General features: G+C 37.6%; 1 protein-coding gene across 3 annotated transcripts in view; it reads left to right on the top strand.

The window, feature by feature from the left end:
- Epha6 (EPH receptor A6) overlaps positions 1 to 26,343 on the top strand; it is an 895,033-nt gene that overhangs the window by 702,926 nt on the left and 165,764 nt on the right. For all 3 annotated transcript variants that reach the window (XM_075950396.1, XM_075950493.1, XM_075950569.1), the window contains one exon: positions 12,767 to 12,892. In XM_075950396.1, coding sequence (XP_075806511.1) covers positions 12,767 to 12,892 — 126 coding nt within the window. The remainder of the gene's footprint in view (positions 1 to 12,766; positions 12,893 to 26,343) is intronic.

Raw genomic sequence — 26,343 nt, 5'->3', positions numbered from 1 at the left:
CCCTCACCTTTCTCCACACTAGGTCCTTGAATCACCTCTAGCAGGATTCTTTTCAAACATGCTGTACTGGGAGCCTCATGTTGAAGTCAGTCTACTAGGCTTTCAAGGATGGCCCCAGAGTAAGCCCAGTGGCACAGCAGGAAGCAGCAAAGATGGTGAGTGGAGGTATTGTTTCAGCATGCCCAGTAAACATGGCTGAGAATATTATGACACGGACCGCTTTGATTTGTTCCCACTTCCTCATTTCCCATCAGGAATGAGTGTTAGCTCAGATTGGATCAGAAAGTTAAATTAATATAGTCCTCAATGGTATCGAGCTTTAAAATGGAAAGCTACAATAAAACTTTTAGAGTGCATTAAAGTATGTAATATCCAACTCTTTTCAAGACCATTTCACATTATGATCCTAGATGAAGCAGAGCACGGCACACCATTGTTTCCTGTCTGCCAAACACACACACGCAAGCAGAGCAACTTCAGGCTTCCATCTAGAGTGAGGCCCCTAGAGAGTGAAAGCTCATTCAGTCACACTCCTCACAGACTAGAATCTTTTCTACTGTGCCTACCCTTCATCCGAGTACTTCCCAGTCAAAACCTTCTTCCTTCCCCTTACACACTAAACAAGAGAGGGCCCATATGCAAAGCAGAGGGAAGTGCAGGCAGGGCGTGTTTTTTATTAGCTGTTTTTATTAGCTGAAAATGTGACTTACTGTCCCCGTCTCTGTCTGTGAATACAAGAACAACACATTAGCTGGTGAGTGTGGCTTCATGTCATTTTTGTGTGTGTGTGTGACTCCAATGATATTCTAACTTGGACAACCGCTTGCATGAATTTGTTACTTGACCTTTAAAAACCGATATCAAATCACCAGTAACAGTGCCACAAAAACACAGGCAAGTTTTGTTAGTCCCATTTTGTCAACTGCATGCATAGTCCAATGTTTCATGCCTTATAGTGTGCCAAGTTCTGATGAAAATATAAAAATGAGACACTTCTGCAAATAATTTAAAATAAGATGTGTCATGAACGAGAAATAACTCTACTACAATGAAAAATGTGTTACGTGTAAGTGAAAATAAGAAACCACTGAAAGTGGCAGTAGTAAGGCCTTTTGTGACTACTCTGTGCCCAGTCCCTTAAAAACACCATATCATGTAATTGTCTTCATAGTATAGTATTTCCTCCATACCATTAAAAGGAAAAGTAAGACTCAGAGAGTTTCAGGGATTTGCATGAAATCATGTGCAAACTACAGCATAACAAAACTGTGACACTAGATGTCTCTAGCTTCAGGATCTACACTCTTCCCAGAGGTGGTGTTTCAATGTCATATCTAGACAGCAAAGCCAAGGCATGCGTATTTACTTTGTAGAAGGGGTATTTGATGCATGCAAATAACGACGGGTACATATCGAGTAAAATGGGAAGGATTTTGAAGCAATTCTAATGTCCTGAGTTTGTACTCAAGCTCAAGAATTTGAGATGGAATGAAGTTAATTAAAGGCACAAGAAGACATCAGAACCATGAAAATAGGCATCCAACTCAACATAAGAACCTTGCACGGTATAGGCAAGAGTTGGGAAGAAGATTCCACATGCTGACCTCAAGCAGACAGTGTCTACTTAAGAAAGCGCACATGCCTTGTGCTTTTGCCAAGGCACTACCACAATGGTTCCCAGTCTGTCACACAGGTGTCCCAGCAAAAGATAGAAAGTCCTATTAGGGCCAACTTGGTCTTAGTTTCTGTTGGCAGTTCCAATTGTTTATAAAATGATTGTGTTCCATGATCATTTTTATGTCAATCAGTGTTCAGCATACTGATGATTAATTCCATTTATTCTGTCACACTTTGCTGCCAAACGCATGCCAATTTAGTGCCATCTAACCTAAAAGACCTAACGCTGTAAAAATGTTTAAAAGTCTTAAACGAGAAATGATTGATATGCATAACACATTTGTTTGTGGCTAATGCTAACAAGCATTTCCTCATATCTGGGGATAAATCTAAATACACACATTCTCTTTTAAACTTTGTATACCGGAGCAACTAGGGCATGTATGTAGCAAGAGGGTACAGATGAGCCATGATGACCAGTCTAGTCTGCAGCTTCCTTTGAATGTTATGCAGGAACAGGTACAAAGGCAGCCTGCCTCCTGAACTCTTTTCTTGTGTGCTAAATGCGTAAGCCTTGTGGTAATAAAGTGGCAGATGAACCAACAGTTCATAAATATTAAAGAATAGTGCACTTTGACTACCAAGCTAAAGAGATCTAGCTCCCTTACACGCTGATAAATTCTGTTAACAATCCTTGGCTGACTCTTTGCCATCTGAGGTTTAGAAACCCCCTCCATTTTTCTTTAAAGGGCATAAAACTGTGAGCCTAGAAGACAACTACTGGGTAGGAATACATTGACCAAGACATCATGGGGCTCAGTCAGAGGGACATAGTTTCCAAATTCATTAACCTGTTCATTACTTCTCAGATTGTTTCTTAGGACATTCAGACTTTAGATTCCAAGTCCCTCGCCAGTTCCTATACACTAGGAACATTTTTCATGAGCATTTAAAGTAGAAAAATATGAGCCTCATTAAACTCTGATTATTATACATATTTTGAGGCTATGTATATTATGAAAGTATACATAGCTCTGAAAGCTCTAACATAGAAAAAAAATTTAGTCTTTTGTTTCTTCAAAGTCAAACTGCCTATGGACTGTGTATACAAAGAAAACTTTATTTCAGCTTGATAAATATTACATTGAACAAATGCAGGAGACAGTGTGTGGAGGACAACAGGAACTGTATGACCTACTCATCTCTATTAATATTTTTACACTTATTAATTTTGTGTGTATGTGTGTTTATGTGTGTAATTGAGTGAAATTATGTGCACAAGTGTGTAGGTACTCTCAGAGGTCTGAAGGCATTGGATGCTTAGAAAATCAAGCCACAGGTAAGTATGGACTGCCTGATGTGTGTGCTGAGAATCAAATCTGGGTCCCTAGCAAGAGCATGATGCTTTCTTAACCTCTGAGCCCTCATTCTATCTCCTTACCCCTGTTAGTAAGGGTCACAACCCAGTGGGGTGGACAAATGTATAAGCCACAGTCACTAGTTAGTTACAAGTGGAGATGGGTGCCATTTGTTTTTTCAAAATATTTTTTAAACATTTGGATTAATTTTTAGTCAGAGCTTTTACCCTCAGTTCATCCAGACGCCTTTGTGACCAGCTGATTTACTTATTTACTGCACCTGGCAAGGCCCTAAAGGCATCTGAGCTTGGCACCACAAACTGAAAAATAAACACGGTAACTATGGTGATGTTGTGTCTCTGTTGCAGTATTTAAGATTATATAGAAGGCAAAGAGGCTTGCGTAAACTGAATTCTTGCCAGATATATTTAAGCACACTCTCACAAAGGAAGTGATTTCTGCCAAGGAGAGAAAGGCATTGTAGGCGGGGGACACAAAACAGAGGGTGGAGAATAAAATATAAGCTTCAAGTCATAGACGTTGGAAGGTCAAGGGGGAGGAGAAAAGCATTTTTCCCTGGACTAACTGAATCCTTCCTGTACACATAGATAATCCCAAACACACTTCACAATAAACCAATGTATTCATTCTTACTGGCTCCCAATCACCCTACATTAATAAGCTAATGAAGATGAAACTCAAAGTTCTGCCTGGCTTCAGACGTAGCAATTTTTACTACTTAGTTTGGGATACCTATTAACAGATAGTAAATTTATTCAGGTCACTTATCTGGTAATTAATTTCCCTTGGCCCACTAAATATAAATTAGACCACTGGACATTAGCCCCACTAGGGGAAAATTTAAAAATCATTCAAAGAAACAAATGGAAAAACATTAAGTGAACAAATTATTTCAGAATAAAAGAAACATGATAAGGTTTTCTGGATCAACTTTATCACTTTCTCAGTAAGAAAACTAAGGCATTAAATATTTTATCTTAAAATATTTATTTTAGAGATAGATAAAATACATTTTTTAAGAAGAGTCTTAAACAGCTTCAATATCTTTTAATTCTTGTAGTAATAGGAGCAGCAGGGCTGCGTCCCCGCCGCCTGGCTCCTGGCTACCAGCTAGCTTATGCCCTGAAATAATTACACGGAAACTGTATTCTTTTAAACACTGCTTGGCCCATTAGTTTCAGCCTCTTATTGGCTAGCTCTTACATATTGATCTAACCCATTTTTAATAATCTGTGTAGCCCATGAGGTGGCTTACCAGGGAAGATCTTAACCTGCTTCTGTCTGGAGTGGGAGAACCATGGTGACTCCTTGACTCAGCTTCTTTCTCCCAGCATTCTGTTCTGTCTACTCCACCTACCTAATTTTCTGTCCTATCAGGCCAAGCAGTTTTCTTTATTAGTTAACCAATGAAAGCAACAGATAAGATACAAGACCCACCTCCATCAAATTCTCCTTATTAGTGCTATAGTTAAATCATAACAGTCTTCATTATATCATTTAAAATAACTGTGAAAAAGATAAAAATTCATTTTATTTTATTTATTTTTATTTTTTATTAAAAATTTCTGCCTCCTCCCCACCTCTGTCTCCTATCTCCCTCTCCCTCCCTCGCTCCTCTCCCCTTCCCTCTATAGCCCAAAGAGCAGTCAGGGTTCCCTGCCCTGTGGGAAGTCCAGGGTCCTCCCCCCTCCATCCAGGTCTAGTAAGGTGAGCATCCAAACAGCCTAGGCTTCCACAAAGCCAGTACATGCAGTAGGATCAAAACCCAGTGCCATTGTTCATGGCTTCTCAGCAGCCCTCATTGTCTGCCATGTTCAGAGAGTCCAGTTTTATCCCATGCTTTTTTAGACCCAGTCCAGCTGGCCTTGGTGGGTTCCCAATAGATCAGCCCCATTGTCTCAGTGTGTGGGTGCACCCCTCGCGGTCCGGACTTCCTTGCTCGTGGTTCGTCACTGAAGAAATAGCTGACATTTAATGATATCCTTTTCCCCTTTGGCTCCAATATTGCATTATGAGTTAACAATTAAAAATGAACAAGGTGAGATATCTCTAATATTTATATTACTATGACCTAAAAGACTAAAAATGTCAAAAGCAATATAATATCACCTTGATTTTTAATTTTAAAATGTTCTGAAGGATCTGCATTGAGATTAGTTGTACAACTACAGAGGAAAATACTGATTTACCTTCAGAACTATTTCCATGAAAATAAATTTAGAAAATGAACCAAATTATGTAATTGTAACTTTGGCTTAGATTAGAATTTTTCCAGAAAGCAATAGTGTCACCAGAATATTTTTCTTATTTGTTTTTAATTATATAGGAGTACCAGAGGTCATACTTTAATGGGTATTGGCTGAATAAGTGATGAACAAAAGGAGAAATGAATGAATGATTCATTCAAAATTTCCCATATATTTTTGTTTTTTCCATTCCTTTGTTTATGTTATGTATATGGAAAACAATTTATATTTTAGAATATAATGAACTTTAGAAACTTAGTTAAATTCACTTATCATTGGTCATAATTTTAAAATGATTTTTTTGTTTTATTAATTCTTTCTCATACAATATATCCCAACCACAGTTTTCCCTCCCTCCACTGCTTCCAGTTCCCCCGTACACACCTCTTCCCTTCCCCTGATGCACTCCTACTTTATTTCCTTTTAGAAAAGAGCAGGTTTCCCAGGGATATTAACTGAACATAACATATCAAGATGCAATAAGACTAGGTACCAACACTCATGTCAAGGTTGGACTAGGCAACCCAGTAGAAGAAAAAGGGTCCCAGGGGCAGGCAAAAGAGTCAGAGCCTCATCCACTCCCTCTGTTCGAAGTCCCACAAAAGCACTGAGCTACTGACTTATATTATATATATAAAGGACCTAGGTCCGTCCCATGCAGGCTCTGTGATTGCCTATTCAATCTCTATGAGTGCTTATGAGTCCTTCCTTAATTGATTATGTAGACTGTGTTCTCCTGGTGTCCTTAACCCCTCTGGCTCCTACAATTTTTCTTCTCATTCTACTGTGAGTTCACCAAACTCTACCTAATGTTTGGCTGTGGGTCTCTGTTTCTGCTTCTATCAACTGTTGAGTGAAGCCTCTCTGATAACAATTGAATTAGGCACCAATCTAAGAGTATAGCAGAATATCATTAAGAATCATTTCATGAACTAACTTTCTTTAGGTCACTTGTGTTTGGTACTATCCTGGGTCTCTGACTCATCCAGCTTCTGGCTCCCAGCCACCCAGACAGAGTCTGGCATGGGTTCCTGCTCATTGTATGGGTCTCAAGTTGGACCAGTTATTGGTTGGCCACTCCACAAATTCTGTGTCACCATTGCCCCAGTATATCCCTGCAGGCAGGACAAGTTGTAAATCGAAGGTTTCTTGGCTGGGTTGGTGTTCCAGTCCCATCACTGAAAGCCTTGCCTGGTGACAGAAGATGTCCAGATCAGGTTCCCTATCCCCCATTACTTGGAGTCCAAGTTAGGACCACTAAGACCAAAAATGAGAAGCATAGTATGTATTCACTCATAAGTGGATATTTGCTATTAAGTAATGGATATCCATGCTATCATCCACAGACTCAGCAGAGCTAAGTAACAAGGTGGGCTCTAGGCAGGTTGCATGTATTTCCCTGGGAAGGAAGGAGGAAAGTTTCCATATTCTAAGTCTAACCAAAAATTACTTCCCTTCAGAGAAAATAATTTGGACTAGAAAGCAATTGGGCATGCAAGTTCTTTAGATCCTTGGGAGTTTCTTGCCTAAGAAAAGATATGACATGCTTAATTTCTTCATTCTTATGTCTACTTATTCAACTTACATTTATTGAAGCTATCCTCTGTATGCCTTCTGATCACAGTTACAGAAGACCAGTCTGGCTGGCCTCAAGTGCCACCAGAAGCATAAACCTTTTTATAGTGAAATGTATATAGGTTGAGCATCTCAGCCTTCATGTATACCATCAGTGAGGGAACCAAAGCAAAGGTCTCTGTGACCTAAGGTCGTATTGTTCTGATGCTGTGCATAAAGATGGATCTTCTTCCTAGGGTTGTTCCTCTTCAGTCATGGTCTAACTTTATGACTCTTCAGTCACCTTCCTGGTTGTAGAAAATTAGTAAATATTTTCTTTGACGTAAAAGTGTATGACTTCCGTCTTCTTAGAGGAAGAAAGAATTGTGGTGCTATAAATTACTGTAACTGAGAAAGAGAAGAGAGACATGTAGGTAAAAAAACACAAGATCCAGAAGCAATAAAAGGATGTTATGTAGTCTAGTAAAGAAAGAACTAATGTGCTGGAGGGAGGAATATCTTCTGTCTTGCTCAGTGAAAACAAAACTTGGGATAGCATTTGGTTTAGCAGTTCCATTTTCATAGTGAAGGTGTTCTAACTGCAGAACAGAAGCACATTCATTAATCCAAAACCCAGTCATAAGGTGATATCTAAGATGCAGCTACATTGCTCCTATCATGAGTAAAGGATCCCTCCTGATGATCACAGACTCAGTCCTCAGCTCTACTAATTTGTTCATATCTAATCAGCAAGCATCTTTGAGCTGCAAGTGTCTGCTGTATGGATTGTGCTCATCTATTTGTCATAGATGCAAATTACTTCATTGTGTTATTATATTATTATGCTTATTCTAAAATACAGAATATAGAGTCAGGTTTGGTGGTACACACTATTAATCCCAGGATTTTTGAGGCAGTTAGGCAAGCAGATCTTTGTGAGTTGGAGGCCAGATAGGGCTGAAAGAGAGAGAGAGAGAGACAGACAGACAGACAGACAGACAGACAGACAGACAGAGACAGACAGACAGAGAGAGAGAGAGAGAGAAGAAGGAGGAGGAGGAGGAGGAAGGAAGGAAGGAAGGAAGGAATGAATAAACGAACGAATGAATGAACGAAGGAATAACGAAGGAAGGAAAAATGGAAGGAAGGATATAAAAGTGGATTTTAATAATTTAACATCTAACTTCATTTTATTTTGACAATATAATAGCAATACACAGAGGTACATATAAAATGCCACTTATTTGTAACTATTTGTTATTAATAAATCCTTATTTTTAATATTTATTAATGTGTATAGTCTCTTCTATTTATATATGATTACTTAATGCTTCCTTGTCATAATATATTTGATAAAAAATTCATTTCAAGAGCTGAAAGTGTAGACACTCCATAATATGCTTGCCCCTTGGGCTTTATTACTTTTCCTAACATGTATACGTGGTTGAGAACACCTATATAGGAATAACACATTCTTCTATAATCATTACAAAATGCTGTATTTTTGCCACATGCATGGGAACATGTTTCTTAAGTTCAATTCTGGAGTACTCGTCTTTAAGTCAGCATTTTGGATTTCTACACATAGATCATAATGATTGCTTGCAAAACTGTCACTTAGCAAAAGTACTATGAAGAAACTGCATCACAAATAGTTGTGTTATTGTTTAACATTTTAGCATAAACATAAATGACTGACATGTAGTGTTTAAACATGGATTTTAATTTTTTTATTAAGGATTTATGAATGTACACAGAAGGAAGAGTCACAAAATTTCATCAATCTTTTTCTTTATTTCCTTCCTTAAGCATTTTTTAAAATTAGTATAATAATAGTGAGATGATAGCACTGCCTTATATATGTGATGATTTGCTTCAATTAAATCCTGAAAATGAGCCCTAGGAGGTGTCATCCATTATCCTTTTCATTTTAGAAATGAAGAAGTGGAAGCTCAGAGTTCTCTGCCACTGTCTGTTACTTTTACACAAATACCCAGTGACACCTAATTTTTAATGCAAAGTCGTTCCAGAGACATTGCTGCAATATCAATTTAGAAATGAGATTTTGTTTCATAGAGTTTGCACCAAATATGTTCTAATTATTGAAAATAGTTACCCTGCAGGCCAGCTAACTTTCAGACATAAAAATGTAAGTAACTCTCAATTATGTTATCAAGTCAGATGTCAGATGCAGGCCATGTCAACTTGGCCATTTTTGGGTGTTGCCTCATTATATACACTAGTAGAAAACAACATTTATAATGTTTTTGAGAATTTCATACATAAGTATTGTATCATATCATCTGTACCCCTCTGTCTTCCCATCCAACTCCTCTACTCTTCACCTTGACACCGTCTCAAATCTTTTATTACATACAAACATACACACAAATATGCACACACATGCATGCATATGCATGCTCATAAAACCTGCAGAGTACATTTAGTAGTAATGTTTAATGTACATGTGTTTAGTGATGACCACATGAGATTGAATAACTTGTTAGAAAGTTAGCCCCTGGAGAAGACTGTGTCCCTCTTTCGGCAGCCATTAATAACCCATAGCTCTTCACCTATGCGTGGCATCCTGTGAGCTTTCCCCATATGTGGTTGCAAATCAGTCAGTCTTGTCATTATGCAGGTCTAATTTTGGTAACTATATTTTTGAGATTTCATGGGTGTAGCTTCCCTATCATATATGGAAGACATACGCTTGCAACAGACATCTTGGTCTTCTGACTCCTACAATCTTTCTGCCTCCTCTTCTGTAATAATCATATTTCACTACAGCATAATGTTTTACAGTGGATGCTACTAGCCTATAGAGACAGTTTTTCTTTTCATGGCAGTACATTATATATTGCAAGGCCCCAACCTTCTATATATTAAGCACCAATAATAACTTCACCATCCTAATTTATGATGTCGTAAGTGTGCATGTGCCACTGACCCTGAGAACCACTGTTCTAATGAAAGACTCAAGATACTAACAAGCCAGAAATGCAAGTATTCATGTTATAAATATTTAATAAATGCTTACTCCACTGAGTATAACTAAAATCGAAATGTTCAAAAAATGACAACTCTCCTGCTATAGATTTTGAACATTGCAACTTTAGATATAAAATAAATTATTAATATGTCTCACAATTAAAAAATAAAAGTCAAGAGTATGAGCAACTGGAGCAATTGACTGAGCCTGTTAAAATCATTTCATATCAAACCTGTGTTGGTGACTTCTAGTGTGGCGGTGGCAACATCCAAAGAAAAGAAATTAAAGACAGGAGTGATTTATTTGGGTTCAAAGATTTCAGCCTAGCTCCATGTTCTCAGATAGAATGTCCTGTTAGCTGGAACTTATGGCAGAGGCTATTCTTTTATCTGTTGGTGTGTAGGAAACAGAAAGAGACAGCAAAGGTCCAAGGATAAGATATCCCCCAAGGACTTGCTCCAAGCGATCCCCTTCCTCCAGTTAAGTGCCACCTGCTGAAATTTCTAGAAAGTTCCCTAATAACCCTACCAGCAAGGAACAGGCTGGTGAAAACAAACACCTGTGGGGGCCATTGTATATCCCATCTATAACAAGTCCTTAAATTTGATTCCCTGTGAGTGAAGAGAAATGATAAAGTGTGGTTATCACATAATGCCTGATTTCAGCAGAATGTGTATCCATGCACAGCACTTTCACAGAGTTTTATTAGCCTTTACATAAGGTGATAGTACTTTAAGAAACAGACACTGCAATAAACGAAAGACCTTTTTAACCGTGGTAAAGAAACAGAAAAAAGCCGTCATGAAAGGTGCAGTAAGTTGAGAAGAATGAAAGTTGCTATTAGATATGACAGCTGTCACAACAGCGCCCAGTAATAAATGTAATCATAGCAATGAAGTAATGTTTGTATTTAGTTCTTTTCAAGGAGTTAAAATAATGAGCATCTTTTCTAAATTGGTAGTTTCCTATGGTGCTGTCAAAAGTAGTAAAAACGAGACATCTTGAAATGTGCAATGTATTTACACTGCTTAGAAGCACTGCTCTAGACGGCTTTGTTCTAAGTTGCTTCCGTGGTTGTTTCATTTATATCTTTTTGTTTGTTTTTCTGTGTGAATAAGTTATTCTTTTTCTTGAGGTCTAACATACTTGAACCAATCTTTCTACTATTCAGGTTTAATAAATCCATTGTCAGCTAAAATGAACTATTTTAGTTTTCATGACATATAATAAAATCTGTGCTTCTTACAATATTTTTCTGTTATAACAATATCATTTCTTTTGTGGCCTTAAATAAAATGCTATGTGCATATATAAGATAACACCCATCTGGCATCAAGTGAAATGGCACCATTAGTGACTATGTTGTCCAGCAATGATAAAGTACACGGCAGGACAGAAAATACATTTGGGGGAGACCTTACACACAGGAGCTATTTGTGATCCGTGATGAATATGCTATGCAGTCACAAGAAAAAAACATGTTTTTCACTGTTCTTTGAAGTTTTGACAGAGTACTCTCTGGTCTACTCCTGGATTCTTTCTTTTTGGTGCAGCATGGGTTTCAGATTCTATTGGGACAATATCTTTATTATTCTTCATCTTTATCATTCATGTAGATGTGGGTAATACAAATGGCGTGACATACATTCATATCTGCCTCACCATTCCATGGTCTGACTCTTGGAACTAAATGCAGATTTGGAAATTTTGAACTGAGTATAGCAGTGTATAACTTATAATACAGTACTGGAGAGACAGAGGCCTAGTGGGTTTCTATGAATTCGAAGCCACCCTGATCTGAAAGAGTTCCAGTCAGGCCAGCTAAGGTTACATGGGAAGCAGAGAGAGAGAGAGAGAGAGAGAGAGAGAGAGAGAGAGAGAGACAGAGACAGAGACAGAGACAGAGAGACAGAGACAGAGAGAGGGAGGGAAGGAGGGAGGGAGGGAGGGAGGGAGGGAGGGAGGATGGTTTATTATAGTATAGTATTCTGCTACTTTTAAATCTTTAATTATTGTTAGATAATGAATCAAGATGGAGCCTGAATGGAATCGATAATGCCCTCTGCACTTGTGTGACAATCCCATAGCTTGGTCTCTCAGTAAGGTTTCTAACAGTGAGAGCAGGACCTCTCCCCGGTGCTTAGCTGACTTTTGGTAACCTGTTCCCCATGCTTGATTACCTGGACAGAAGGAGAGGAGTTTGGTCCTGCCCCAACTTGATGTACCATGCTTTGTGAAAGCCCATGGGAGGTCTACCCCTTTCTGAATTGAGAGGGAAGAGGAGCAGATGGGAATGGGAAAGGGGTATGTGGGAAAGTGGAGGGGATGGGAGAAGAAGAGGGAGGGAAAACTGATTGGTATGTAAAATAAATGGAAAAATACGTTAGTTAAATAAAATTAAAAAGAAAAAAAAGAATGTGGAAGAAGAAACCTTTTACTCTTTGCCTGCTTGCTCTTGCTGGCAAGTTTATTCCTTCACTGATATTAGAGCCTATTTCTTTGGGATTCTGGTATATACTGAAGACCAACTGATTCATCTAGCCTTGTGGATGGAACAATTACTGGATTCTTGGACCTTCCATTATAGACAGCTATTGTACCAGCTGGACTGTTGAACACAGCATGTAAGAAGACATTTTAAAAAATCCAATATATATGTAAATACACACACACACACACACACACACTCCACAGTTCTGTTTCCTTAGAGAACCTTGACTAATATACACAGAATTTATTTATATAAAAAAATTATAGCTAGCTAAGTGGAGCTTTCTTTCTTTAAAATGTAATAGAATTGTCTTATAAATTTTTGAGAAAAAGTATATCCCAATACTTGAATTTTAGAACTAAAACATTAATGAGATTTGAAATGAGATTTATTTTTATTATTGACTATAAGTTTAATTGCATGTAAACAATTACTAAATTTTCCATGAGTAAGCCTTTAATTAACAACATTTTTTATTTTTTCCAAGGATCCTTCCCAGCAATTGGCATGGAAGCCTTCTGCCCCAGCTTCCTGAGGGCTGGGTTTCTAAACAGCATCCAGGCCCCACATCCAGTGACAGCGGGAGGATCTCTGCCCCCCAGGATTCCTGCTGGTAGGTATCCCAAGTACACTCCTCCACCACCATAGCGAGCAATAGAACTCTCCTCACAGCTTATAGAGAAATAATGCAAACTGAATACTTTCAAAGGCATGGGGAATAAATGCCAGTGGCTCTTTGCAATGCAGGAAGAACATCTGTGACACCTAGTGCTGTGAAATAGAATCAAAACGGGGTAAAAGGCTTGCACCCCAAGTACCCACTTAGCATACAGCTTGCATAAGCAAGAACTAGAGTGACCTTGCTGCTTGGAATGGACCACAAAAGAGAACTGAAAACTCAGTATGCTGACAGAAAGAGGAATTGGACAAGTCTATAGAGATCTAATTAAGGTTCCATTTCACTAAAGGAAAACGATTTGAAGAAAAGCCAGATACTAAAAAAACTTGGAAGAAAATTTTGAGATTAAAATTCAAATCAGGCTTGGTGATGGATGCCTGTAATTTCAGCACTTGGGAGACAGAGGCAGGTGGATCTCTGTGAGTTCAAGGTCAGGCTGGTCTACAAAGTAAGTTCTAGGACAGCCAGGGCTGTTACATAGAAAAAGACTGTCTCTAAATACCAAAAAAAAAAAAAAAAGGAAAGAAAAAGAAATTGAAAGTCAGTCCTCTCTAAAAATAATAAACTGACAAAAAATATGAAATAGCATATCTCACATTCTAAACCTCAATTTCAGAATTTAGTAAAAATTTTTATGAGATATTCATGCATCACTATCATAAATCCTTTCTTTCTATCATTCAGTGAAGTTTAGAGCTGTCATCCTTCACCACAGCCAATAATGCAGACCTACTTTGCACTTATGTGAATGTTGACTCGACTTTTTACACCAAAATTCTTGTGTGTTTATCATAACTAATGGCAATGGTATAAATTATGCTAATACTGTAGGTATATTCCAGGGGATAGTAGAGGATAATGGAGCATATGGCATGGCTGGGAATTCTAAATTTTCAAAAGTTCCAAGATATACATTTGTTTGGTTTTCTTAATGCCAACTGTTCTAGTAATTATTCTGATATTTTCCTCTTGCCATCTAATTAATCTTGATATATAAAAATCAGCTAGCAGTTAATAGGTTTTGATGTCATTTTCTTTATTGTTGCCAGGTGATGCTGTGCCTAGAGACTTTATGACTGACAGCATTATCCTACGAACCAAAGTGATGCAAGTTAAAGGACTAGTAATTGTAATTCTGATGGTGCTCTACCCCTTATGTCCTGAGAAATAGAACAGTGAGGATAATATGGGGAAATTTTAGCGTCATTGCCAATGACAAGGGGGAAAAGTCATACATCAATTAAACTATATTCATAACTAATGACTGGTAACATAGAAAAATTACAATTCTCACCTCAAATAGAATGGGAAATAGTTTAATATGGAAAGAACTCTGAGTGACCTTGACCCAGGACTGCATATTTAAATTGCCCAAAAACCATGTTCCAACAAGGATAGTGATGAAATAGTTTCTTTTAAGATTCATTTTATGTATATGTATACACACATATAGCAATGCACCTCAGGAGTGCCTGCTGCCCAAAGAGGGTTGTGAATGCCATGTGGATACTACAAGAACAGCAAGTATTTTTAAACTCTAAGCCATTTCTCCAGCCCCCTCCTGAAGGTTTTTAGTCACAAAACAAAGAAAGTCCTCAATCAAGGCACTTTTTAAATGCATCAGTGGAAACACTGAGCAGGCAGCTAGAGTAAAGTGGAAACTGCCATAGGCCTCCCATGTTATCTGATGGTGTCCTTGGGTTTTAGATTGGTAGAAGGTAAGGATCTGTTTTCTTTCCCACAGTTCACTCACAACACGGACAATAAAGAGTCATTGGCTAAGATAACTCAAGGTATTTAATTTTGACTTCCAAAATCCAACTTCTCTAAAGTTATAATGAGTCAATCAGCTCTGTAAATTGCTCAGTGTATGTGTGGTTTCTCTGTGGACTATTTTTAAAATGAAGCTTTAGTTTATATAACTAATATATCCCAGGTTAGAGTTGAGTAGATAAACACAATTAGTAGTTTAGTGGTTTAGTCCTTAACATTAGTGGAAATCTGGTAAGTTTAGATATATCTGACAAAAATGACATTATGAAGTTTAACAATGATCTGAATTATTCAGCATTACTAGCAAAAAAATTGAAATAGCCCTTGTCATTTAGCCATTGGGAATGACAGAAGGAAGATGATCTTTCAACAACATAAACACAAAACTCGCTTCCAGAGCAGAATCTGAGAGCCCCCAGTGCTATATTCTTCTAGGCTTTAAGCCAAATTTGCCTCCAGCTTTCATAGGAGAAAAAAAACTCCACTCCGTTTTCATGACTTACATACAAATCAGGTGAAGCAAAATTGCTGCATGAAACATTTATAGATCTCAACTTGTTCCTGTTCCTTCAAACTGAAATTAACTTCGCTCACTTTTCCTGACTCATAACCCTCTCATAAATGATCCCTGTACATTTTCTTACCTTACAGCTAAGACTGCCGCATTTTCAGAGGTGATTTGTATTTTCTCTCATTCCACTTTGGCTAATTTCCTTCATTGTCTTGAGTTAAGAGGAATATTGCAGTCATCACGTGAAGATTTTTTTGTTCCATGCATTTAATATCTTGAAGTATTCCCCTGTCATATAATATCTAATCAGATGTTCATTCAGGGTTAGGATATCAAACCAAGGACAGGAAGCAATGTTCCTTTCCCGTAGCTAAGGGGACACTCCCAGAACCAGCTGAAGTGTAATGCCCGCTGGGTATCTACTAAGTGATTATATGCCACATAATTTGTTATTCTCTCAACACATTTCCCATGCCAGTGAAGAATTAGAAGACCTGTTCTAGGACTGATGCTAATTAGTTCCTGTTAATCATATTTAAATGAGTCGCCCAGCTATGTTTTATGTGGAAGGATTGTACTGATCTTTTGTTTTGCATCACATCCTGCTGTGAAGTGGCAATATTTCTACTGTGGCATTTACTTGTAACACAGAACTTCAATCATAGGATAATCACTAGATCACGAGAACCAGAAAATAGACAAGCTTGTCATTATTTGTGTAAAAACCATCAGTCATTTGTGTATTTCTTATTTCTAGAAAGGTCATTTGAAAGGTTTGTTTTTCTGAGTCCACTGGGATATTTTGACTAATGCCCAATGGCATGTGGTAGCGAGTAGGACTTTTAAATGGGTAAGTTCAGAAAACCAAATGGGCATTGGAAAGAAATCTCCCTAACATTTCCTCTGTGAGTAGTCTTAGCAGCCGATGCTACTCCAGAGCATCTCGGTCTGTCTGTCTGTACCATAAGAACGACTCTTTTTCTCATTTGCCTTTGAGAGTGTCTTCACTGTGTGACATGTTTGAGAAAATAGCCAACTTACTTAGACTCTTTCTTTGCCTACCTGAAACTGGAAAACAGTGTAAATGTGAACACACAGCGATTCCAAAACCAGATGTGTGGCTCCTAGGCATATAGTTAGCGATATTTAATATCACTTTGTTTGTTTTCAGAGAAAGAGACTTTAATCATTCTTAAATTCAAAGATCCAAACCTTTCTATGCCTGCACTCCTGCCCTTGGCTAGCCACAGTAGCAACAGGGTTCACAGCCCAACTTTGTATAAGTCGCTAACCTTCCAGCACGGTCAGTTTCACAACAAAGGATACACGGTGCTGAATAAATATTACAATTTCTCCACAGCCTATTTAACAAATATCATTCCTTTCTCTGATTCATGTGAAATGCTGTCTGATATGGAGCTAGGGAAATATTGTATGTATTATTGTTCAGTCTAAAATATATAGTTTAGGTGTTAAAATTAGACTACATGAGTTGGAAGTAGCAGGAGTCTCATGCCTTGTGATGCTAATATTCTTAGCTCTGGACCTGTACAGAGGATGCAGAAAAGAAACAGCATGAATGATTATGACGAGGTGGCAGGCTCGGGTGGAGTAAACCATCTGTTAAGGAAATCTAACAGTTTGTTTAAACTCACTGCTCCATGGGAAATCAACAGTGGAAAAGTATACATTAAATTTTAAAGGTGAACAAACAGTAGTTCAGAATAATCAAATTAAAACATTTGGTCTCCACATTTTCAGGCATGCTAAAGAGGGTGGGAAATGACTTTGATCTGAAATATTCCAAACCCAACCACTTACACAACTACTACTAAAGCAACACCTACTAGAAATTGTTCTCCTGATGATGATAATTATTAAATTAATTTTCCAAAGTGCATACAAAAATTGCCTTAATAGAATATCATTGTACTTAGTATAAAAACTCCTTACAGGATATACTATATATGTAGAAGATCCCCAGGATAAAAATATCCTATTATTCAACTGAGGTGTGTATCTGCTGTATATTTTGCAGTTGTAAATATTGCCAATTACCCAGGATGAATTATGGGTGAATGTGTCAGTGTGCCTGCTTAGATCAAGAGATGAAGGGAACTGTAAAAGCAAAGTACAAAAAATTCCATATAAGCTACTCAAATGTACTATAGTAAAGATACCCCTTTTTCTGGAGCACGAAGTTCTAGTTTTTTCCATCCTTGCTATGCTCATGACTTCGACCCTGTACCAACTTCTGTCCCTACTCAAGAGTTGTCACTCTTTTCTAAAGAACTCTCCTTCCCTAAAGTTTTTACAGCTTCAGGCTTCAAAAGAAAAGCCAGAAGAATGGTATCAAAGAAGAAGGGAAACAAAGTTAAAGACTCAAGCAGATAAGACAGGCAAGCATGATTACTGCCACCTCTGGTGAGAGAAGCACTGAGGAACAGGGTCACACAAAGAAGGACAGGATACCCAAGCAGCCAAAGCCTGAGGAAGTCCACATCTGGGACTGCAGTGCTAAGCTTTTAAAAGAATACTTGCAACATGGGTAGCACCAGGTAAAATATTTGCAACATTGATAGTTCTAGGTAAGATATTTGTAAGTAACATTGGTAGTTCTACGTAAAATATTTGTAATATTGTAAATTCTAGGTAAAATATTTACAACATTGGAAGTTTTAGGTAAGATATTTGTATGGGTAGTGCTAAGTTTGAGGGTTATTTTTAATCACCCATTTAGGATGTATTTTATAACCAATCAAAAACCAGATCAAGATCCAGATTTTATTTAGTTAGCTTGATTATTATTCAAACTCAGTGGGCTTAAAAGAGCAGGCACATGCTTTGGTTCTTGGACTTACCTAAGAAAAAGTACTACAAAGGTAGGGAAACGATTTAAAATTAAGGAAGACAAGTTCAAAATAGCATTTGGAATTTTAAAAAGTCAGAATAGGAACATACACTGAATTACAGATGTTATTAAAACCTGCAAATCTTACACTTGAGAAACTTGAATATGGGTTATGAAATGAAAGAATCCTCTGGACAAGTCACATGATCCAGTGATACAAGACACAGATTCAGATTCCTCACAGCTGTACTTTGGTTCTTTTCTTTTTTGTGGGGAGGGGTAAGAGTCATCTTTTGTAACAAAACTGAAAACATGGCAGTTCTTTAGCCATGCCGAGCACCGAAAGTTAGCAGAAGGCTATAGACTTTCTTTCCTAAGAAGATGGGCATGCATTCTGTAAGTTTCAGGGTGCCACTGAACAGACTGAAACTCAGAAAAGGGAGCATGTGTCTAGTTCTGCTTTCAAAGTCCTGCTCAGAGTGAGAAGTGAGCACTGTCGCCAGTATATAGACTGATGGTGTCTTAAAAAGGAAGAAAGCACCTGCGCAGTACATTTGATAGCAAACTCTTGAACACGCTCTGAGCTTTTTTTCTTATCTGCCAGAAAGACATGAAAAATCTTAAAAGAGCCTTTAAATAAATCTCTCTTCCATTTATATGTGTCTATTCACAATCTTTAAAAAGCTTTAGCCTTTGACCTTGGCTAAGCTTTCTTATTAACATAAAAGCTTCTTTTTATCTTACTATCATTTGAATAAGTTTGAATCTTAAAAAATATAAATCTTAAATAACTACTTAAAGTCTCACTAAAAACTTACCCAGCACCTAGAGATCTTGTTTATTATTCTAGATTAGATGTCATTTATTTTAGTTCTATTTAAAGATGTGCTCAATTCTTTTGAAGGATTTGTCAAAAATAAAAAACAATCATTTTCTTCTTACAAAGAAAATTCTAAACAGCCTTACACCGTTTGCTAATTCAGCTGAGTCTCCATGTGAATCAGCATTTAATCTTGGCATTGAGTGGGGTTATTTTGTGCGTATGTTTTCTCCCTAATTAGAAACACCAAAGGGTCCTGGCTGCTCCAGTACCTCTTTGCCTCTAGAGAGCCGTTCCCTCAGGCTGCAATGCATGCCCTGTTGGGCAGCTGGGCCACTTAAGAACATGAGTAAGAGAGACACCAGCCCTGGAACAAATACATTGCCGTTCAGCACTCAATCTTTGGCTTAGTAGGGCAAAGCACAGTGGAAACCGCACTCTGACACAATGTGGGCTTTTCACGGTTCTTTTCACAGGCGGCTTGCAGAGAGTGCACTTAGCGACACTGAACTTTAAGAAAGAAAACTTAAACATCTTGTAAAACTTGCAGCAAAAGTTCGGATATAAATAGTAACTTCTCAGGGTGGGAAGATTGTGTATAATAAATTTAGCAATTGTCTTCTTATTAGAATTAAAAATTCATTTCATTCTAATTGTCTGTGTAGATGGTGCAAGTAGGGATCTGAGTCTGTTCGGCACTTGCCAAAGTGTCCCAGGATCTTGTTGAAAAATGCAGTTTCTTATGTCAAAGGGCAATGAGCTGAACAAGAAGCACAGGGCTAGAGATAAAAATAAAGGGTGAGAGAAAGAGAGAGAGAGAGAGAGAGAGAGAGAGAGAGAGAGAGAGAGAGAGAGAGAGAGAGAGGAAGAAAAGGAGGGAAGGGAATAAGGAAGGAAAGAGAGAAAGAGTGGGTTAGGGAGGAAGGAAGAAGGAAAGAAGAAAGAAAGAAAGAAAGAAAGAAAGAAAGAAAGAAAGAAAGAAAGAAAGAAAGAAAGAAAGAAGACAGACTATTCAGGATAAGAGTGAGCTAGAAAATTGAGGGAAGAATGTGTGCTCCAGAACTCTATGCAGAAACTATACTGCCATTTATTTTTTAAAAGATTTATTTATTTATTATATATACAATATTCTTCAGTATGGCAATAGGATAGGGTCATTTCAGGCTCCCTCTCCTCAGCTGCCCAAGGAACTAGCTAGGGATATCTCCTTGGACACCTGGGAACCCCTCTAGAGTCAAGTCTCTTGCCAACCCTAAAATGGCTCCCTTAATTAAGATATTTACTTCCCTGCTCCCATATCTACCCTTCCTCTGTCCCAACCCTCCCATTCCCCCAAGCTCTCCCCATCCTCCCCTTCTCACTTTTCTCTCCCCATCTCCCCTTACCCCCACCCCCAAGTTCCCAATTTTTGCCTGGCAATCTTGTCTACTTCCAATATCCAGGAGGATAACTATATGTTTTTCTTTGGGTTCTTTTTCTTATTTAGCTTCTCTAGGATCACGAATTATAGGCTCAATGTCCTTTATTTATGGTTAAAATCCACTTATGAGTGAGTACATACCATATTCATCTTTTTGGGTCTGGGTTACCTCACTCAGGATAGTGTTTTCTATTTCCATCCATTTGTATGAAAAATTCGCGATATCATTGTTTTTTAACGCTGAGTAGTACTCTAATGCATATATATTCCACACTTTCTTTATCCATTCTTCCATTGAGGGGCATCTAGATTGTTTCAAGGTTCTAGCTATTACAAATAATGCTGCTATGAACATAGTTGAACAAATGCTTTTGTAGTATGATAGGGCATCTCTTGGTTATATTCCCAAAAGTGGTATTCCTGGATCCTGGGGTAAGTTGATCCCAAATTTCCTGAGAAACCGCCACACTGATTTCCAAAGTGTTTGCAGGTGTCCCTGTAGGCCAGAAGAGGGCACCATATCTCATTACATGTGGTTATGAGCCACCATATGGTTGCTGGGAATTGAACTCAAGACCTCTGGAAGAAGTTCTTATCCTCTGAGCCATCTCACCAGCACCATTTATAGGTCATCCACAGAGCACCCTAAACACAAAGACAGCCAACAATTAGAAATTAGGGGATTGTACTAAAAGAGGAAACAGAAATGGTCAAGAATGTTCAGCATCCTTAGCCATCAGGGAAATGCAATCTAAAACTGCCTTAAGATTTGATCTTACCCAACAGAATAGCTAAGAGCAATAAAACAAATAACAACAAATGATGATGTAGATGTGAGACACTTATTTATTACTGGTGAGCATACAAACTGGTGAAGCCACTGTGGATATCAGTATAGAGGCTCAAAAATCTAAAATCCAATACCACTCCCAGAAATATCACGAAGGACTTTATATCCTAGTACAGAGATATGCTTTGCCATCCATGCTCAGTTTTGTTCAATGTACAGTAGCCATAAAAAGAAAACAACTGATATGCTTACCAACTGATAAACAGATAATGAAATATGACACATAGGTACAAAAGAATAGTATTCGACTGGTGTAGGAGGTTCTTCTGTCTATGTGTTTCTTTCATTGATTGAATAAAGAAACTGCCTTGACCTTTTGATAGGGCAACACTTAGGTAGGCGGGGAGAGAGAACTGAATGCTGAGAGGAAGAAAGAGAGCAGAGAGAGAGAGAGAGAGAGAGAGAGAGAGAGAGAGAGAGATGCCATGAATCTCCAGCCTGAGACAGATGTAGGTTAGAATCTTGCCAGTAAGCCATGAACTTGTGGTCAACAAAGATTTAATAGAAATGGGTTAAATCAAGAAGTGAGAGTTAGCCAATAAGAGGACAGAGATAATGGGCCAGGCAGTATTTAATTAATATAATTTCTGTGTGATTATTTCGGGTGTAAGCTAGCAGGGTGGCCCGCTCGCTCCTCCTTCAACATCCAACTGAAAAGAAATAATGAAACTCATAAATAAGGAAAAGACACACAGATCCAGAATAACAAATTTCATGTATTTTTTCTCTCGTATATGAATTTTAGCTTTGAATCTTTACATAAATGTGTTTAAATTAAAGTATTCATAGAAGGCAAGAAATTCATAAATCATTACAGTTGTGGAAATTTCAAGGAAATAGAGAATGCAGATAGTGTGAAGGGGGCATGGATAAAGGCACAGGATGGGTTAGGGTAGGTAGTGGGAGGGCAGGCAGGGTGGACAATGGAGTATGGAGAAGGATCACTGACACTGTACGTTAATTTCAGAGTAGTTTTCTTTAGGCTCTGTTCTTCCATACCAGGATATACTGAATATATAGAACAGACTTTTGTTTTTATTTCAAATTTACTGGTTATTTTTTTTCTGGTTGGGAATAATACAGAAAACTGGATAACTATGTATCTTACCACATACAGAACCAAAAAGACAGTTTGGAAGTCAGAACATTTATATGGCCACTGGGAAATGCAGAGCTTTCTGCTAGTGTTTTTCTGGACTCTCAAAAGACTCAGCATGGGACAGTACCTCCAGTACCCTCCCACAGAGGAGCTGAAATTTTTTTTTACGTTACCACTCTCAAATGCTTGCATATATGCCCCTTAACAAGTCAAATTCCAAGTGTGAAACTTTTGTCTGCTTACGTTCCTTATGAGAATTTGAGGGAAAGTACTTTTAAAAAAGCAATGCATAATTGAGTATTAAAATGGTTATCATCATAAACTTATCACAAATTATTATCATAAATGGGATGTAGGAGAGGAAAAAGTGTAAGGCTTTTCCAGCTGTTCTCCTTATGACCTACTTGCTGCTGTTCATACGTAAGCTGGCTATACAATGTGTCTGTACTCACACATTGTCACAGAAGCATATAATCTGTAATTCCTTTCCAGAATGTTCCAGTAGAAAGACATAAAAATTTAGTGTGACTTTTTATGCTATGACTAATGGAGATTCCACTGTCGTTTCGAGATTCATGCGCAAAGACAAGTAGTTGGGCTCTGGAAGTTGTTGTTTCAAGTCCTGGCTATGCTACTTAAACTGTTAAACTAGGGATGTCAATCACTATAGGAATGCCACAAGGATGAAATTAGTAAATAAAAATAAAGCAATTATTGATTTACAAGTAGCATTTATTTATAAATTATTTATGCAAAATGTTTGTTTGTTTTTACCTAAATAAGGCCTAGGGATTTTTGTTTGTTTTTTTTTTCTTTGTTTGTTTGCCAGTAAAATGCTTCACTTGCAAGCCTGAGTAACTCAGTATGGATTCCTAAAACCCATATTAAAAGACAGGCATGGATGGGGCTAGGGAGATAGCTCAGAGATTAAGAGCACATGCTCGTCATGCAGAGGACTGGAATTAAGTTCCCAGCAGGAATATTGAGTGACACTCACAATTGCCCTTAGCTCCCAGGGATTTGAGGCCCTCTTCTGGCCTCTGTAGGCACCAACATGAATGTACACACATGTACACACACAGAGACACACACATAGAAACGCGCACACACAGTACACATGAACACATGCACACAACTGTCCTCAACATGCATGGGCACACATGTTCATGTATGTTCACATACGCATGCATACACACCCAAAGAAATCATTGGAAAGCAATAAATAAAACATAATTTCAAGAATTGCTTCCAATTATATTTACTCTAGTAAATATGTACAATTCAAACTCATGAAAAATACTCTTAAAGTAGAGAAGGAAAAGTTCTGGAGAGTCTGAAAGGACATAGGAGGGAGTAGGAGGTGGAATTAGTATAAACACTATATATACATATTAAATTCTCAAACACTAATAAAAAATAAAAATGTAGAGATGAATGATGGCTCAGTGGTAAAGAATATGGAATGCTCGTCTAGGGGCTGACCGTTCATTTCCCAGCACCCCTGTCATGACTGATATGTCATGTCATGTAGCCTGTAATGCAAGCTACAAGGGCTTGGATGTGGGTGGCCTCCAATAGAATCTGCACACTCATATGCACATATGCTATAGACATACACACACTTTTAAAAATTAAATAGTAATTCTTAAAATGTTCAAAGACAAAAAGCCTATGCTCTTCAAATTATGTAAGGCAGTTCACACACTCCACTTACTGTAGTGACAGGCAGTGCAACATTAGGCATCTGGAGCAGCTATTTCTATGGTCTACATGACATTTTTTGACAAGAAGAATTCTTTTGCCTGTGTGATAATTTCTAGTAAAAAGAAGAATATTACAGGATAATAATAACAGGATCTCATTAATACAGATGTCTCAGCTTTCTGGAACTGCAGGAAAATGCAAGTTGGCTGAGGTTTTTGTCATTGTTTAATTTCTTGGCTGATTATTTTTTAGCTTCGCACTATTAATTTCCTCTTAAGTAAATTCAGACTAAGAACTGTTCCTACTTTTAAAAATGTAGATCATTCTTCCTCATTTCTACTTAGCTGTTTCTATAATTGGCTGTAGTGGTTTATTCTTTAACATTTCAGAAAGAGCACTGGGATCACCTCTAAATGTTAAATGTAGGAAATGAGGAGAAACATGGATCAAATTTCACTCAGTTATTAGTAACCAAGACTGTTGTTATACATACGGGCCTGTCAACAGAGCCCAGAAGGCACACACAGATAGTGAAAGAAGAAAAGGAAACTTTTTGGTAGAAACTGTTTTTCAAAAACGAATGTAGTCTGATATTTAAGTCAAAAAATAGCCACCTCATTAGAAACCATTTTGTTTATTTTAAAACATATGAACCTGTTGATTTCAGCTATATAGAATTTTGGGGAATCTTTGAGCCTATTAGGAGAGCTCCTAAACATACTGTTCTCAGTCATTTTCACTTAAAAAAGACTTGAGACTTCTCTCTCGCTTCTGTGATCAAATTACTGGCAAAGCAACTTAAGAGGGAGAGGCTTATTCTCACTGACCCATTATAAAGGCTAAGACATGGTAACCCGTGAGCGACTACTCACATCTCGGAGGACCAGGAAACAAAAAAATTGCTTGGGCACAGATTTCTTTTGTTTTGTATTATTTTTGTTTATCCTAGCACCTCATCTCCAGGGGTGGTGCTGTCCACATTTAAGGCAGGTCTTTCTGAGACACCCCAAGAGACACACATGTAGGTATGTCTCACTAATGCCCTGAGTTTTTCCTAGTTCAACTAAGATGGCAATCAAAACTGACCACAACAATTCCACTCCTTTTTAAATTGACACCCCAGAACATCTCTATAAACTGCAACAGTTCATCTTCAGCTCCCCTGTATTTCCTGATACAACATGCATTTGGTCTTAATCTAAAACTCTCTTTAAATGCTAGTGAGGATATAGTGAAAGGGAATCTTTATACTGTTGTTGGGATTAAATTAGTCTAGACACTATGGAAATTAGCATAGATATTCCTCAAAAACTAAAAATAGAAGTAGCATCTGCCTGAAGTATAACACTTAAGGGTTTATACCCAAAGAATCTAAGGCGACTTTACTACGGAGAAAGCAACACATCTCTATTGCAGCAGCTAAGTCATGAAATCAACCTTGATGTTGGCCAACAGACAAAGGAAGAAAATGTGCTTTATACACACAAAAGTTTCTTCTGACATAACAAAGAATGAATTATGTTATATGCTAGAAAATAAATGCAATTGAAGATCATCACAGTAAGCAAAGTAATTCAGATATAGAAAAAAACAGCACACATTTTTCTCTCATTTTTGGATCTTAGAAATATTTTTTATTTGAACATACATGTTTATTGATCATCTCCTTATGATAGCAAACAAATACTACCGGCATAGATATGTATCAACAGATGAGTGCATAAGGAAGGTGTGGTGAAAATGCAAATACACGCGTGGTCAGCTGTAAAGTAAGTCAGGAAATTTGCAGAAAATGGATGAACTTAGAATTTATACATTTGAGTGATAACACTGAGAATCAGAAGAAAAAAATGGAAACATTCTCCTTCATATGCAAATTCTAGTCTATAGTATATGTATGTATGATTGTACATTAAAAATGTGAGTATATGTATAGTATAATATTTAGAAAGGAGAGCAAGGAAAGGTAATAGTAGGTGATGAAAAAGTATTGAATGTAGGCAAAAGGACACATGAGACATGAGAGGGCCTTAGATTTCTTAAAGATACTTAAGATAAATTCCAAATGTATGTGTATGTGTGTCTGTGTATGTCTGTGTGAGTAAAATGAAAGAAGGGGGGTTTAAGGAAAAGAGAAGACTAGTAGGAAAAGAGAATATAGTGAAAAAGAAGAAAAGGGAATAGGAAGGGTGAAAAGGATCCAAGTATTTGATAAGTGAGAAAATTAATATACTAATAAAAATCTAAATATAAAAACAGGTTACATGTTTCCAATATGGAATATTATTCAGATATAAAGAAAAAGTTTGATAGCAATATTTTCTGGAAAATGGATGAAGCTAGTGTAATATTGATCA

This window comes from Microtus pennsylvanicus, chromosome 1 (genome assembly GCF_037038515.1).
Source record: "Microtus pennsylvanicus isolate mMicPen1 chromosome 1, mMicPen1.hap1, whole genome shotgun sequence".
NCBI lineage: Eukaryota > Metazoa > Chordata > Mammalia > Rodentia > Cricetidae > Microtus > Microtus pennsylvanicus.
This window is presented reverse-complemented; position numbering and strand designations above follow the sequence as displayed.